At 39.7% G+C, this 15001-nt stretch overlaps 1 protein-coding gene across 1 annotated transcript in view; it reads left to right on the top strand.

Moving 5' to 3' along the window:
- The window catches only part of LOC125887309 (mucin-2-like), a 29487-nt gene extending 21059 nt beyond the window's left edge, over positions 1 to 8428 (top strand). The window contains exons 27-45 of the mRNA XM_049574009.1: positions 437 to 3838; positions 3941 to 4104; positions 4207 to 4381; positions 4485 to 4732; positions 4908 to 5094; positions 5187 to 5397; positions 5499 to 5674; positions 5849 to 5918; positions 6119 to 6219; positions 6302 to 6333; positions 6425 to 6602; positions 6701 to 6805; positions 6897 to 6937; positions 7037 to 7159; positions 7279 to 7377; positions 7492 to 7620; positions 7725 to 7764; positions 7844 to 7967; positions 8088 to 8428. Of these exons, the coding sequence (XP_049429966.1) occupies positions 437 to 3838; positions 3941 to 4104; positions 4207 to 4381; positions 4485 to 4732; positions 4908 to 5094; positions 5187 to 5397; positions 5499 to 5674; positions 5849 to 5918; positions 6119 to 6219; positions 6302 to 6333; positions 6425 to 6602; positions 6701 to 6805; positions 6897 to 6937; positions 7037 to 7159; positions 7279 to 7377; positions 7492 to 7620; positions 7725 to 7764; positions 7844 to 7967; positions 8088 to 8298 (5816 nt within the window). The 3' untranslated portion in view covers positions 8299 to 8428. The remainder of the gene's footprint in view (positions 1 to 436; positions 3839 to 3940; positions 4105 to 4206; positions 4382 to 4484; positions 4733 to 4907; positions 5095 to 5186; positions 5398 to 5498; positions 5675 to 5848; positions 5919 to 6118; positions 6220 to 6301; positions 6334 to 6424; positions 6603 to 6700; positions 6806 to 6896; positions 6938 to 7036; positions 7160 to 7278; positions 7378 to 7491; positions 7621 to 7724; positions 7765 to 7843; positions 7968 to 8087) is intronic.
- The last annotated feature ends 6573 nt before the right edge of the window (positions 8429 to 15001 follow it).

Raw genomic sequence — 15001 nt, 5'->3', positions numbered from 1 at the left:
TGCAGCTGACACCAGCTACAAGCACCTGCACCCTGCTACAGCCGAGCACCAGCTACAACACCTACACCCACTGCTACAGCTGAAAGCACCAGCCACAACAGCTACACCCACCACTACAACAGGACACCTACTACGACTACTGCAAGCTGAAAGCACCAACCACAACAACTTCACCCACTACTACAGCTGAGCACCAGCCACAACAGCTACACACTACTACCAGAGCACCAGCTACAACACCTGCACCCACTACTCAGCGAGCACCAGCTACAGCACCTGCACACTGCTACAGCTGGAAACACCAGCCACAACAACTACACCCACCACTACAACAGAGACACCTACTACAACGACTACTACAGCTGAAAGCACCAGCCACAACAGCTGCACCCACTACTGGCGAGCACCAGCTGACCTGCACCCACTGCTGGCTGAGCACCAACCACAACAACTACACCCACCACTACAACAGAGACACCTACTACAACTGAAACACCAACCACAACAACTACACCCACTACTACAACCAAAACACCAACTACAACACCTACACCCACTACTACAACTGAAACACCAACCACAACAACTACACCCACCACTACAACAGAGACACCAACTACAACGACTACTACAACTGAAACACCAACTACAACTACTACAACCGAAACACCAACCACAACAACTACACCCACGACTACAACTGAAACACCAACCACAACAACTACACCCACTACTACAACTGAAACACCAACCACAACAACTACACCTACTACTACAACTGAAACACCAACTACAACGTGTGTTCCAGTCAGGTGTGAGTGGTCAGAGTGGTATAACGTGCATGACCCACGAGAGGACGGCAATGACTGGGAAACATTTGAGAACATCAGGAATCATGGTTTTAACATATGCCAAGACCCCTGGCACACTGAGTGTAGAGCTGCAGATTATCCTGATAAACCCCTCCCTGACTTTGTGGATGAAACCGGACAAGTTGTACAGTGTAACAACACATTTGGTTTGACATGTAAAAAAGAGGACCAGTTACGACCTCCACGAAAGTGTTTCGACTATGAGATCAGAGTATGTTGTGAAGTACCGTGTGGAACCACAACAACCCCATCAACTACAACTCTCACTACTACAACCCCATCAACTACAACTCCCACTACTACAACTGAAACACCAACCACAACAACTACACCCACTACTACAACTGAAACACCAACCACAACAACTACACCCACTACTACAACTGAAACACCAACCACAACAACTACACCCACTACTACAACTGAAACACCAACTACAACTACTATTACAACCGAAACACCAACCACAACAACTACACCCACGACTACAACTGAAACACCAACCACAACAACTACTCCCACTACTACAACTGAAACACCAACTACAACTACTACTACAACCAAAACACCAACCACAACAACTACACCCACTACTACAACTGAAACACCAACTACAACAACTACACCCACTACCACAACTGAGACACCAACTACAACGACTACTACAACTGAAACACCAACCACAACAACTTCACCCACTACTACAACTGAAACACCAACCACAACAACTACACCCACCACTACAACAGAGACACCAACTACAACGACTACTACAACTGAAACACCAACCACAACAACTACACCCACTACTACAACCGAAACACCAACTACAACACCTACACCCACTACTACAACTGAAACACCAACCACAACAACTACACCCACCACTACAACAGAGACACCTACTACAACGACTACTACAACTGAAACACCAACCACAACAACTACACCCACTACTACAACCGAAACACCAACTACAACACCTACACCCACTACTACAACTGAAACACCAACCACAACAACTACACCCACCACTACAACAGAGACACCAACTACAACGACTACTACAACTGAAACACCAACTACAACTACTACTACAACTGAAACACCAGCTACAACAACTACACCCACCACTACAACTGAAACACCAACCACAACAACTACACCCACCACTACAACTGAGACACCAACTACAACGACTACTACAACTGAAACACCAACCACAACAACTACACCCACCACTACAACAGAGACACCAACTACAACGACTACTACAACTGAAACACCAACTACAACAACTACACCCACTACCACAACTGAAACGCCAACCACAACTACAACTGAGACACCAACTACAACTACACCCCCTACAACAACTGAAACACCAGCCACAACAACTACACCCACTACTACAACTGAGACACCAACTACAACGACTACTACAACCGAAACACCAACCACAACAACTTCACCCACTACTACAACTGAAACACCAACCACAACAACTACACCCACCACTACAACAGAGACACCAACTACAACGACTACTACAACTGAAACACCAACTACAACTACTACTACAACTGAAATACCAGCTACAACAACTACACCCACCACTACAACTGAAACACCAACCACAACAACTACACCCACCACTACAACTGAGACACCAACTACAATGACTACTACAACTGAAACACCAACTACAACTACTACAACCGAAACACCAACCACAACAACTACACCCACTACTACAACTGAAACACCAACCACAACAACTACACCCACTACCACAACTGAGACACCAACCACCACTGCTACAACTGAGACACCAACTACAACGACTACTACAACTGAAACACCAACTACAACACCTACACCCACTACTACAACTGAAACACCAACCACAACAACTACACCCACCACTACAACTGAGACACCAACCCTAACGACTACTACAACTGAAACACCAACTACAACTACTACTACAACCGAAACACCAACTACAACAACTTCACCCACTACTACAACTGAAACACCAACCACAACAACTGCACCCACCACTACAACAGAGACACCAACCACAACAACTACACCCACCACTACAACTGAGACACCAACTACAATGACTACTACAACTGAAACACCAACTACAACAACTACTACAACCGAAACACCAACCACAACAACTACACCCACTACTACAACTGAAACACCAACCACAACAACTACACCCACTACTACAACTGAGACACCAACTACAACGACTACTACAACTGAAACACCAGCTACAACAACTACACCCACCACTACAACTGAAACACCAACCACAACAACTACACCCACCACTACAACTGAGACAACAACTACAATGACTACTACAACTGAAACACCAACTACAACAACTACTACAACCGAAACACCAACCACAACAACTACACCCACTACTACAACTGAAACACCAACCACAACAACTACACCCACTACCACAACTGAGACACCAACCACCACTGCTACAACTGAGACGCCAACCACAACAACTGCACCCACTACTACAACTGAGAAACCAACTACAACTACACCCACTACCACAACTGAGACACCAACCACCACTGCTACAACTGAGACGCCAACCACAACAACTGCACCCACTACTACAACTGAAACACCAACTACAACTACAACTGAGCCACCAACTACAACAACACCCACTACTACAACTGAAACACCAACCACAACAACTACTACAACTGAAACACCAACCACAACTACTACACCCACTACTACAACTGAGACACCAACTACAACAACACCCACTACTACAACTGAAACACCAACCACAACAACTACACCCACTACTACTACAACTGAAAGGCCAACCACAACAACTACACCTACCACTACAACTGAAACCCCAACAACTACAGAATGCTTGTGTATATTTAACGGCGAGCATTATAAGCCAGGTAAGAAAAAAATACAATTATTTTGTCTTTGACAGTGACAAGCGATGGTTTTTTTAATGTTTTATCACTGTTTAATTAACTCGTCTTTTTCCTCATCTAAAGGGGATGTAATTTTCAACATGAAACACATTGGATCAGGTATATGTCTCACAATGACATGTTCTGATATTTGTGAGCTTCACAACAAGACTGCACCTTGCCCACCCACACCCCCACCCCCACCCCCACCCACACCCACACCCACCTGCCCCCCATGGGCTGTTGCAGTAAGTATCTTAATATATTTTGCACATTAAAATATATAATTCTGTTTATTCAAAATTCTTGAAAATGCTGATATTTTTCTCCTTTTTTCCTCTTTACATCAGCAAAATGAGACCTTCTTGTTGTGCAACTGCACTATGGCCAGGTGCATTGAGAACAATATAGTTGAAATAATTCCATATGAATGTCCACCTCTTCAAAACATCACTTGTACCAACGGAAATGAGCCAGTTCTTGTGTATGACAAGTGGGGCTGCTGCCAACATTACGCTTGTGATTGTAAGCCATTCTCTATTTAAAGGGATGTATGACATGTTTATTGACTAATATGCTTTTCTTTTAAATCATTCAAGATTTTGAACTTTTCCATGTTTCTCTTCAGGTGTGTGTGAAGGCTGGGGAGATCCTCATTACATCACATTTGATGGGCGCTACTACAGTTATCAAGGAAACTGTACTTATGTCTTGATGGAAGAGACTTCACCAAGATTTAACCTGGTCATTTATATTGACAATGTCTATTGTGATCCCACCGAAGATGTGTCGTGTCCACGATCAATAATTATATCATACGAATCTGAAGTAATCACACTTATAAATCATAACCTTCTTGGAGCAGTGGAGTTGGAGGTAAAACAATATATGGTCATATGCAAGTTTTATTGCATATTCATATTCAGAAACTCACCAGACTCACTTCCAGTAGATTACTGTCAATGTATATGGAGTAGCAATGGGGAATCCTTTTGTCATAGAATGTTATATTTGTTCACGTGATATACTGTATTCATGTTTTTCCCTGTAGGCACTGAAAAATGGAGAACGTCTGCAACTACCTTACTATTCAAATCACGGTGTTAAGATCTTGGACACTGGCATGAACTTGGTTTATGAGATTCTTCGCCTAAAAGTGGTCATCACATTTGGAATAACTGGCTTCAGGGTCTACCTTCCATATCAGCACTTTGGTGGTAACACACAGGGCCATTGTGGTAAGAGCATATCTCTCTACAGTGGCCAAATAGGTAAATCACTTGTCTGAGGTAAGACTGTAATATTAACTGCTTTGTGACTCTACTGTCAGGAACCTGCACTAATGACCAGAGGGATGACTGCAAGTTGCCTGGAGGCCAGCTGGTAGACAATTGTGCTGTGATGGCCGACTACTGGCCTGCAAATCACATTGACCAACCCAACTGCCACGCACCATCCGTAGTGCCCACCAGTGTACCTGAACCTCCACCAATCATAACTCCATGCAAGCCAGACTCCTTATGTCCCCTGCTTAGGAGCAGGTAGACACCATAAGTAGTCTACAAGTTTGATATATGGCAGTTAAAACACTTTAACTTTTCATAATTTGATTTTTATCTGTGTTTGTGTTTTACTTTCACAGTCTCTTTGCAGCGTGCCATCCTTATGTCTCTCCTGAGAATTTCTACCTAGGCTGTGTTTTTGATAGCTGCCATATGTCCAACCCAGCAGTGGAGTGCACAAGTTTGCAGACGTATGCTGCTGCCTGTGCTCAGGCTGGTGTTTGTCTGCACTGGAGGAACCACACCAAGCTGTGTGGTAAGCAGCCCCTTCTATACTTTTACTGTGAATACTGGTATCAGTGAAATCAGGAGACGCACTTTTTTTGCATCTAGCACACATTGAACAGGCTGCTGCATGTTTTATTAGAAACAGTATGGAGGCAGTACGTATTTTAAAATAAACTAATTGAGTTTTTTTCTTCACTAACAGCAAGTGACTGCCCATCAAACAAAGTTTACAAGCCATGTGGTCCTGCAGAACAGCCAACCTGTGAAGACAAGTAAGTTTAATAACAAGTGTGATTTTACAGTTCGTTTTCCCGAGACAAAGATCATAATGGATAGTGGCAATAGATATTCTTTGGAACAACATAGTAGCACTAAGTAGAGTAGAATACAGTGTATTATATTAAGTATGTTATAGAGATCTGAAAGACACAATGCAAACTATGTGTTCTTTCTTGATGATTTAATATTACAGTCCTAATGAACCAACCATGAACTACACTACTGAGGGCTGCTTCTGTCCGGATGGAATGAAGCTCTTCAACAAAGAGTCTGGCATATGTGTTGATAAGTGTGGTAAGTGTGGGATATATTTTCAAGCCGTGTCATGGAGTAATATGTATATCGTATCAGTCATGAAGTGCTCATATTCCAACAGGATGTCTTGATCCTGAGGGCATTCCTCGTGAGGTGAGTCTTCTGTTCATGTTCAGTTTAAATCACAACCTGTGTTGTTTACTTGCAAGAGACAGTAAGTCACAACTGTGGTTTATTCTTTCAGTTTGATGAGGAGTTTATGTACAAATGCCAAGACTGCATCTGTAAGGAGTCCACCAAGACTGTCACATGCAAGCCAAAGACGTGCCCAGCACCACCTATAATAAGCTGCACTGAACCTGGGTTTGTTCTTGTCAACCAAACTAATCCATCAGACCCCTGCTGTTCTGCCTTTGTTTGCCGTAAGACCTGTAGCATCAGTGCACATTTGTTCTCCAGAGTTTTTTTATATTGCTATACACTGATAATGATCTTTATTGCTCTTTGATCATCTCTACAGAATGTCACAGAGACACTTGCCCACCCATTGAAAAGAAGTGTGAAGTAGGATATGAGATGGAGGACAATGTTCCTGAAGGAAAATGCTGTCCAGAACACACATGTGGTGAGCTCATTAATTCATAGTTTGAATTTGTATAAAACAAATTATGGTATTGACACTTTTACATAATTCCCATTTTCTTACTCTTTTCTAGTGCCCAAAAGAGTGTGTGTCCACAAAGACATTGAATACAGGGTATGTAAAAAAGGAAATATATCATTCATGATTTCTGCTGTACAAGTTCTGAATAGTTAAAAAACACATGTATAAATATGTTTCCTCTTTAATTGCTAGCCTGGCTCTCCAGTTCCTGCGCCTCCATGTCAGGATTGTATCTGTACCAATGAGGTGGACCCCAATACTGGTCTATTTAAAAAACGTTGTGAGTTTCAGACATGCAAGAAAAACTGTGACCTGGTAAGAAAAATTACATCTATTATACTCATACACACAATACAACTTGATTTTCTCAGGATAAGTTTTATGTGGAAAGCGAACTTGTAAAACTTGACTTGTCAACTTATCGTTTCTTTCAGGGATATGAGTATCAGGAAACTGATTTCGATGAATGCTGTGGGAAATGTGTACAAACACACTGTGTTGCTAGTGTCAATGGTACTGATAAGCTCTTGAAGGTAAGTTGGATCATCTCTTTCAGCTGTGGTCCACATAATAATGCTTAATAGCTCAAAGTACATCACGATTTTAATATCTGCATGTTTGTGTATGTCGGTCTCGCTGTCCTCCAGCCGGGAGATACCTGGTCACCACCTGAGAATAAGTGTCTGCACTACACCTGCATTAAGGTCGGAAACACTTTAACAGCATTCAATTCGCACATCGTCTGCCCGCCATTCCATCAGAGCAACTGCCAGCCTGTAAGTATCATTTATGACTTCCAGCAAATGAATTTGGATTGTCTGTGTCTGTGAGAACACACGCTGAAACAGTTTGTGCTGATGTTGTGAATTTTCCTCCACAGGGCACCATTCAGACATCAGCTAATGGCTGTTGTAAAATCTGTGAGTATGCCATTAACTCTACTTTTGGGTAGAGGGTACTTAAATGAAAACAAGCTAATTGTGCATCTGTTTTTAAAAGGTGTGGAGAAGGAGAAGGGCTGCAAGCGAGTATCCATGAAATTACACATTAAGCAGGGGAGCTGTCAGTCTTACAATGAGGTGGATCTACCATATTGTGAAGGAACCTGCAACACTTTCACCATGTAAGGATGATATTAGTCACATTTCTCCAAATAGTCACAAACCCATGAGGATGAGGAGATGTAAAATTGTTTGGGTGTACTTTTGAATGTATTAATCACTCCTGCCTCTGCTTTCTTCAGGTACTCTGAAGCAGCGGCCGCTATGCAGCATTCTTGCTCCTGCTGTAGGGAGACACGCTCCAGCAATCGCACTGTCGACTTGCACTGCCTGAATGGAGATGTGGTTCCCTACACGTACATCCACGTGGAGGACTGTGGTTGCAGCCACTCAGACTGCACTAGACCTGCTGCAAGACCTGCTCGCAGGAGGCGAAGTTCCACACTGGTGTAATAAAAACATCTGTCATCACTTTAATGGATGAAGGATGTAAAAGTTTCTTCCTATATTGTCTTAACAATTATTACATCTCTTACAAAGCTTTGTATAGAGAATATTAACCTATTAAATCAATCAAATAAAAACATGCAACTCAGGTTATGTCTTATCTCTTTTATTTTCTTGTTTGTGACAATGCAACTCTTATTATTTGCTCATGGTTACACAAAAATAAGAATTAAGGTTATTTAAAAACACATTTATTATTGATTTCACACAGACCCAAAATATGAATTTTCACAATGAAAAGAAAGTATAGTATCATTTTGCATCAAATAAAACATGGCGAACTAAACTAAACAATGAAACTGAATACAGCAGGATCAAGCATCTTGGCTGCTTTTGTTGGAGTAGATAAAGTAAATAAATCTTGTGTATACATATTGTGGAATAAAGAACACATTGGATTGGACATTTGAGGGTTTACTCACAAGAAAGCCAAAGAATTGGTACATCATGACAATTTATAGTGTCTGACAAACAAGCGGTATCAGTTGACACACCTACAGCTTTCCAATACACATCAAGAAAGGTTTTTTCTTGTTATTACGATAACCAGTCCTGGGAATAACTGCTTCTCCTCACATAACCAAATTTGGTCAGAATCATGTCAGACCATCTCGCTGAAATCACGTAAGATCATCTACTCAATGTCTCCACAATAAGAGTTTATGTCAGGTCATCTACACTATAGTACTGAACTGAAAGTCCAGCCGCCACAGCCTGTGCGACAACATGAGACTGCTGCCCGAGGTGCTAAAATGGAGAGGGGTGGGTTATCTTCTTGCACCAATAATGCCAGCCCTCTGTCTCTGTGTGCATTAATATTGTATTGTTTATTAATATGGATATAGAGCTGTGAAGGAAGTGGCTTTTAATAGCAAAATGCTTCGGTGGAAATGAGCCCCGCTCTTTGAGGGAGCTCTCAGTAAATCACAGTAGTCATGAGAATTGTACTCATAAACACATACATAATCATAAAAATGTAGTTATATCAACATTATCCAAAAAATGAAGCACATAAGGACGAGGCTGTGGGGGCAGAGGGTGCTCAGGCAGCAAACAGTGTTGGTATGAACGTTCAGCAGTAACAGTGAGCAGTGTCAGGTGATTTTTTTAAAATTCCTCTCAAGTGTGTTTTATGTCGGAAAAATAATTTTTCCTCACTGATATACTTGCCCGTATGTATATATATATTGTTTAAACTTGTTCCAGATCTTCATTATATGATTTTTGCATTGAATGAAATGTTTGGACAACACCCAACTCTTCATGATTTTAATTGCTACTACACACCATCAAATGGAAATATTATATTCTTGTGCATCATTTTATACACATTTTCACCAAAATCATATATACATATTCACAGTCCTGTCATTATCCATTTCAAATAGTGGGGGGGTAATTTCACCCTCTCTGTAAGAACAGCGTTGAGTTCAGGGGTCAACACAAATGACCGGAAGTTCAATGAACGGTCGCTGCTATGGTCGTAGCCGTTGCTAATGGTAAGCTAAGTCTATGGCTGTGTCCGAAATCATTCCCTACTCACTAATCGTGCACTAAATAGTGTGTTCGCCATTTTGTAGTGCTGTCCGAATGTTTAGTGTAAATTAATATATATACTATATATTATATATATATATATAGTGGACTCATAGTATCCCACAATGCAGCGCGAAAAGTAGCGTACAACCAAACAGCAAGGGGATACCAAGGGGCGAAGCTCAATAGAACGCCCCATAGCAACAAATTCCCCCATGGTTTCGTCCTACCGCCGCCATTTTGGACTGGCAGCAGACCGCAGCATACCCACTTGCACACAAAAACACACAGACAAACTGAAGTATATCGCTATTAATAGACCTTTTTCACAGCAGACATTTTGACTAGTCATCGGAGGAAAAGCACAGGTGAAACTGATAGCATTAACAGTGGCTGAGTTCCAATTAGTGTCCCAGTAAGCTATTCCAGTGTGCCAGCATGCACAATGTCAAAGCCTGTCATGAGTGGAATGCAGCCATCATTAATGCCATTTAATACACCTGTGCTTTTCCTACAATGACGAGGCAAAATGTCTGCTGTGAAAAAGGTCTATTATGCTTACAATGCTACTCACCTCGTAATAGCTTGGTCACAGCTGCTTTTTCACATTTTTGTAAAGCAAAATATAGACTTTAAAAAAAACAAAACGAGGAAAAACGGCCGAGATGGCATCTCTACATATTACATCCACTTATGAGAAGATTAACTTAATTACTCCTTCAAATAATCATCATAAGCCAAACTACCAAAAAAATAAATAAATAATAATAAAAAAAATCAATATTTTAACTAGAAACACATTAATGGCGACGTCACATAGTCAAGAATAAAGATTTATTTACATTGTTGTACAGTAAGGGGACAGTAATAATAATAGGCTAAGCTATTTTAATCTGATATATTTTAATGCTAAAGCAGTAATCAGTTCTGATATAAATGGTCCAAGAGGCCATATATAGGCCTATATATATAGCATATTAAATTGATATTAAAACACTTTAAAACCTACACCTCTGTCGGGATCCTTCGGAAACGGTGGAAGGCCGGGTGCGGAGTGTTCCACTGATAGTTGTTGCAGTTAATTGCACTACATTGTTTTCTTTTACTTTTGAGAATGGGTCAAATTGCGTGACTGTCACACTCAAAGCGTGACGCTTGGCAGCGCTGAACTTTTTTCTCCTCTCTCCCTGACATCTTGCATGTTGTCTAGGTGCAACAGTCCAAGCTCAACTGTCCAAAATGGCGTTAGCGCCCCTAGTGGCTGTTGGCAAAAATTCAACGGAGCTTCGCCTCTTGTTTTTTTTTTTTTTAATCCTTTATTAATAGACTTAACTTGCATCACATTAAATGCAGTTATTGCAGAACATTGGATGTGTATTCATAACGCATTGTTGATTAACATGTTGCTAATCTGTAACATCCTTCAAAAAGACATTAATAACATGTAAAATGACATAACCAAAAGGAACATAAAATGGACCAAAAGGAACAGAAAATAACTAATATGCTAAGAACATAAGAAGGAAAAGAAAACATGTACCAACAATAAGGTGTACGAGGGAAAAACTATACCATATGCCGAACAGCTTCATCAGTTTTGTTACATATCACACATTTAGATTATTCAATACATAGGATTTTACCAATTATTTGAGAGGTCTTAAAAGCTTTCTTGTTTTTAGTTATTTTGGAGACAGAAGCAAAGAGATATTGTAATTCGACACGAAATAAATTTATGTTAGGTTTAGTCTGAGTGATTCTAGATTTATGAATGTGAAACTTGCCAGTAAGACAGATGGCTTTGAGAGCACAGTTAATAGGTTGTACGCCTGTATTACAGCTCAGAAACAAGACCATTTCTTCTGATATTGATGTCATTGTATTAAACGCTGAGAAAATCAGTAGAGCAGCATCAGTCCAAAATTCTTGAGAAAAGGAACAAGTGTAGAATAGATGAGAAATCAATTCGCTTTCAGCTTTACAGAAAGAGCAAAGTGGAGAGACATCTGCTTTAAATTTATGCAATAGTTCATTACAAGGATAATACCTATGTAAGATCTTCAGATGGACTTCTTTTATTTTGTTTGGTAAAAGGAACTTATGATGGTCTGTCCAAACTTTTTCTGCTGAGATATCAGGAAAAGTTATTTTCCATAATAGAATAGATTTGGGAAAGCAACTCTGAAATGAAGTAAGTGTCTTTCTGATATGCAGATTGCTACATATACCACCTGAAATATCTTTTCCACCAATTAAAAGCTTGGGGATTTCTGAATTCAAAGAACCATATATTACTGCATTTTTGATAAGGAACAGTAACTTAGGAGATATACTTTTAATAACATTGTTATAATCTTTTCGAGAGATATTAATACCTTTTTTCTGAACAAAGTCTTCATATGTGTAGGGGTTACCTCTATTGCTAAGTACATCTAATACAAAGATTATGTTCCTATCAAACCAGTCTTTCTTGAATATGGATTTGTTTCTGGAAAGTATATGCTGATTGTTCCAAAGTATGCATGAATGTGGAGAGAAATTATGTTTGAAGGCAATCAACCAAGCTTCAAGATCAGGGGATGATTTAGTTATTGAGATACCAAGATATTTAACTGATTTTTTAACCTCTATACCACTTATTGATGTCTTATCTGTATCATGTACTGCTAAAATTTTGCATTTACTCTGATTAATTGTAAGACCTGAGGCTTTAGAGAAATTCTTTAACGCCTCTAATATGACTGGGACTTGAATATCATTTTTTAAAAAGAGACAAGTGTCATCAGCTAACTGACTAATAATTAAATTATTCTCACCTATTTTTATGCCTTCAATATCAGTGCAGTGTACAGTGTATAAATTGAGAAGTTCAGCAGCGATTAAGAAAAGAAATGGGGATATTGGGCACCCCTGTCTAATGCCTCGTTTAATATCAAAACGTGGTGAAGTCCTATGAGGTAAAGAGACACTACTGTTAATGTTGTTATATAGAGTGTGAACTATTTTTCTGAAATTTCTCCCAAAGCCAAAATGGAGTAAAGCTTCATTTATGAATGGGTGTTCCACGGTATCGAAAGCTTTGTAAAAATCTAAGAAAAGTATAATTGCTTCATTGCTAATAAAATCAGAATAATCTACTATGTCTAGGATTAAACGGATGTTATTGCTAATGTGTCTGTCCTTCATAAACCCAGATTGAGAAGGAGAGATAATTTTGTCCAAACAGGGTTTTAGTCTTTTGGCATAGAGTGAAGCGAACAGTTTATAATCCAAGTTTAACAAAGAGACTGAGCGCCAATTATCTAAATATAAAGTGTCTTTGTTAGTCTTAGGGATAAGCGTAATGAGGCCTTGTTTCATTGATTCACTTAGCTCTCCACTCTCTATACAAAAAAAGTGAAAAAGCAAGGGGTAGATCTGACTGAGAAGCCGAGGACAGTATCAGCAGATAGCCTGTCACTCAAAACAGCCCTTATTTATGCGTAACTTTAAGCTTTAATAAAATGTAAACAGGTGAGTTATATAAAAATTCAGCCCTCATACAGTTGTCATGAAGGGGGAAATTAGCTAGAGACCTAAACCCTTTTTGTACCAGACTGTTTGAATTTTTATTTCTGCTGTCAAATGGGGAATTTTGACATGGGGGTCTATGGAGAATGATGTGCTCTTGGAGCCAGCCTCAACTGCAACACAGTATCTAATCCTAGTGACTACAGCATTATTTTTTAAATCACCTTTTTTTTTTAAACCAAGTGCTTTTGTTGCCCAAATCTAAGACAAAAATCTGTTTCAACAAAACTTGCATCTACCCATTGTGAACCACGTGAAACTCGTCTTCTTGTCGAAGGTGCAGTGTTGGAGTGAAACTTGATACCTGGGGGGCTGCAGGAGGGTCATGGGGCAGTGGACTGGACATACCACTTATCAATCAGGTAAAGGGGCGGTATGTTTTCTGAGACGTTTGCTCTCACACAAACTGTGCTTGGCCCGGCATAAAACACGGTCCGGATTGATTAAATTATTTTTGGAAATACCTAATTTTCTATTTTAGAAAACAGTATTTTAGAACAGTGGTAACAGTCTGGAAACATAAATATTTTTCCATACTTTATTTTTCATTTTCCATACTTTTTAATACCTGGAAATTGATCAAACTTATTTCCATACTTTTCCATACTTGCTTAGGAACCCTGTTGAAATGTTCTGATGTTGCATTTGTGTTTGGTTGGATTTATTGGGCATGCTGTAAAAGAAAAACAGAATAAAGATATTGCACACATTGAATAAAGCTGCTAAAATTTCAAAGCACTGTATACTAGCCTGCAAACATTTTTGTACTTTTAAGTTGTAAAGGCTTCTGACACAAGAAACAGTTTTGTAATCCAGATTGCTCCTCATGTCATCTACCAATGGACAATGGGTGAGACTCACCGAAGGCCCCCAATGCAATATTATTGTAGGATTGCTGCAGGGCTGACATTTTTCTGGAATGACAGTTGTGACTGTGTCGAAAAGCCCATGGGATTTTTCCTTTGGATTATTGCAGACAGTCAGCTCTGTGGCAAACAAAAGTACATGATAGTTACATTATGTTTATATTTAGCCACTTGTTAGCAACTGCCTGTCTTTTAGACACAGAGAAGCTTCAAAATTTATGATGTGCAGTGTTAACAACAGATCTCATTTCAGGCGTCAAACCAAAAAAACATTTAAAAAAAATCCATAAACTTTGAGATGAGGGAACTGGGACTGCAAAAATGCAAACTTATTACAGGGTTTAAGGGACTCATTCATTCATTCCAGCGCTCTACAGTTAGGTCAAGATACAACATTACTGTGATAACATATATTGCAATATACTGCAATTTCACCTTTTTTCAACTGCAAATAAAGAAAAAGCTTTGTCAACATTTGTTTTATCCAGTATCATAAAGTTTTTAGTCTGTTCATCTGAGTTCAATCATTTTTATTGCAGCAACATATATCTAGTGGATTTCTAGTTGACACGACCGAACAAAGGACCTGAACCCAAATAAACGACTTGAGAGGCAAAGTACAAAATCAAAGTTTATTTAACACAAAATGAAAATCACTTTCGAGAGAGGAAAAACCT

This window comes from Epinephelus fuscoguttatus, linkage group LG4, assembly GCF_011397635.1.
Source record: "Epinephelus fuscoguttatus linkage group LG4, E.fuscoguttatus.final_Chr_v1".
In the NCBI taxonomy this organism is placed as follows: domain Eukaryota; kingdom Metazoa; phylum Chordata; class Actinopteri; order Perciformes; family Serranidae; genus Epinephelus; species Epinephelus fuscoguttatus.
The sequence above is the reverse complement of the archived record's forward strand: the minus strand, read 5'-3'. Positions and strand labels throughout refer to the sequence as shown.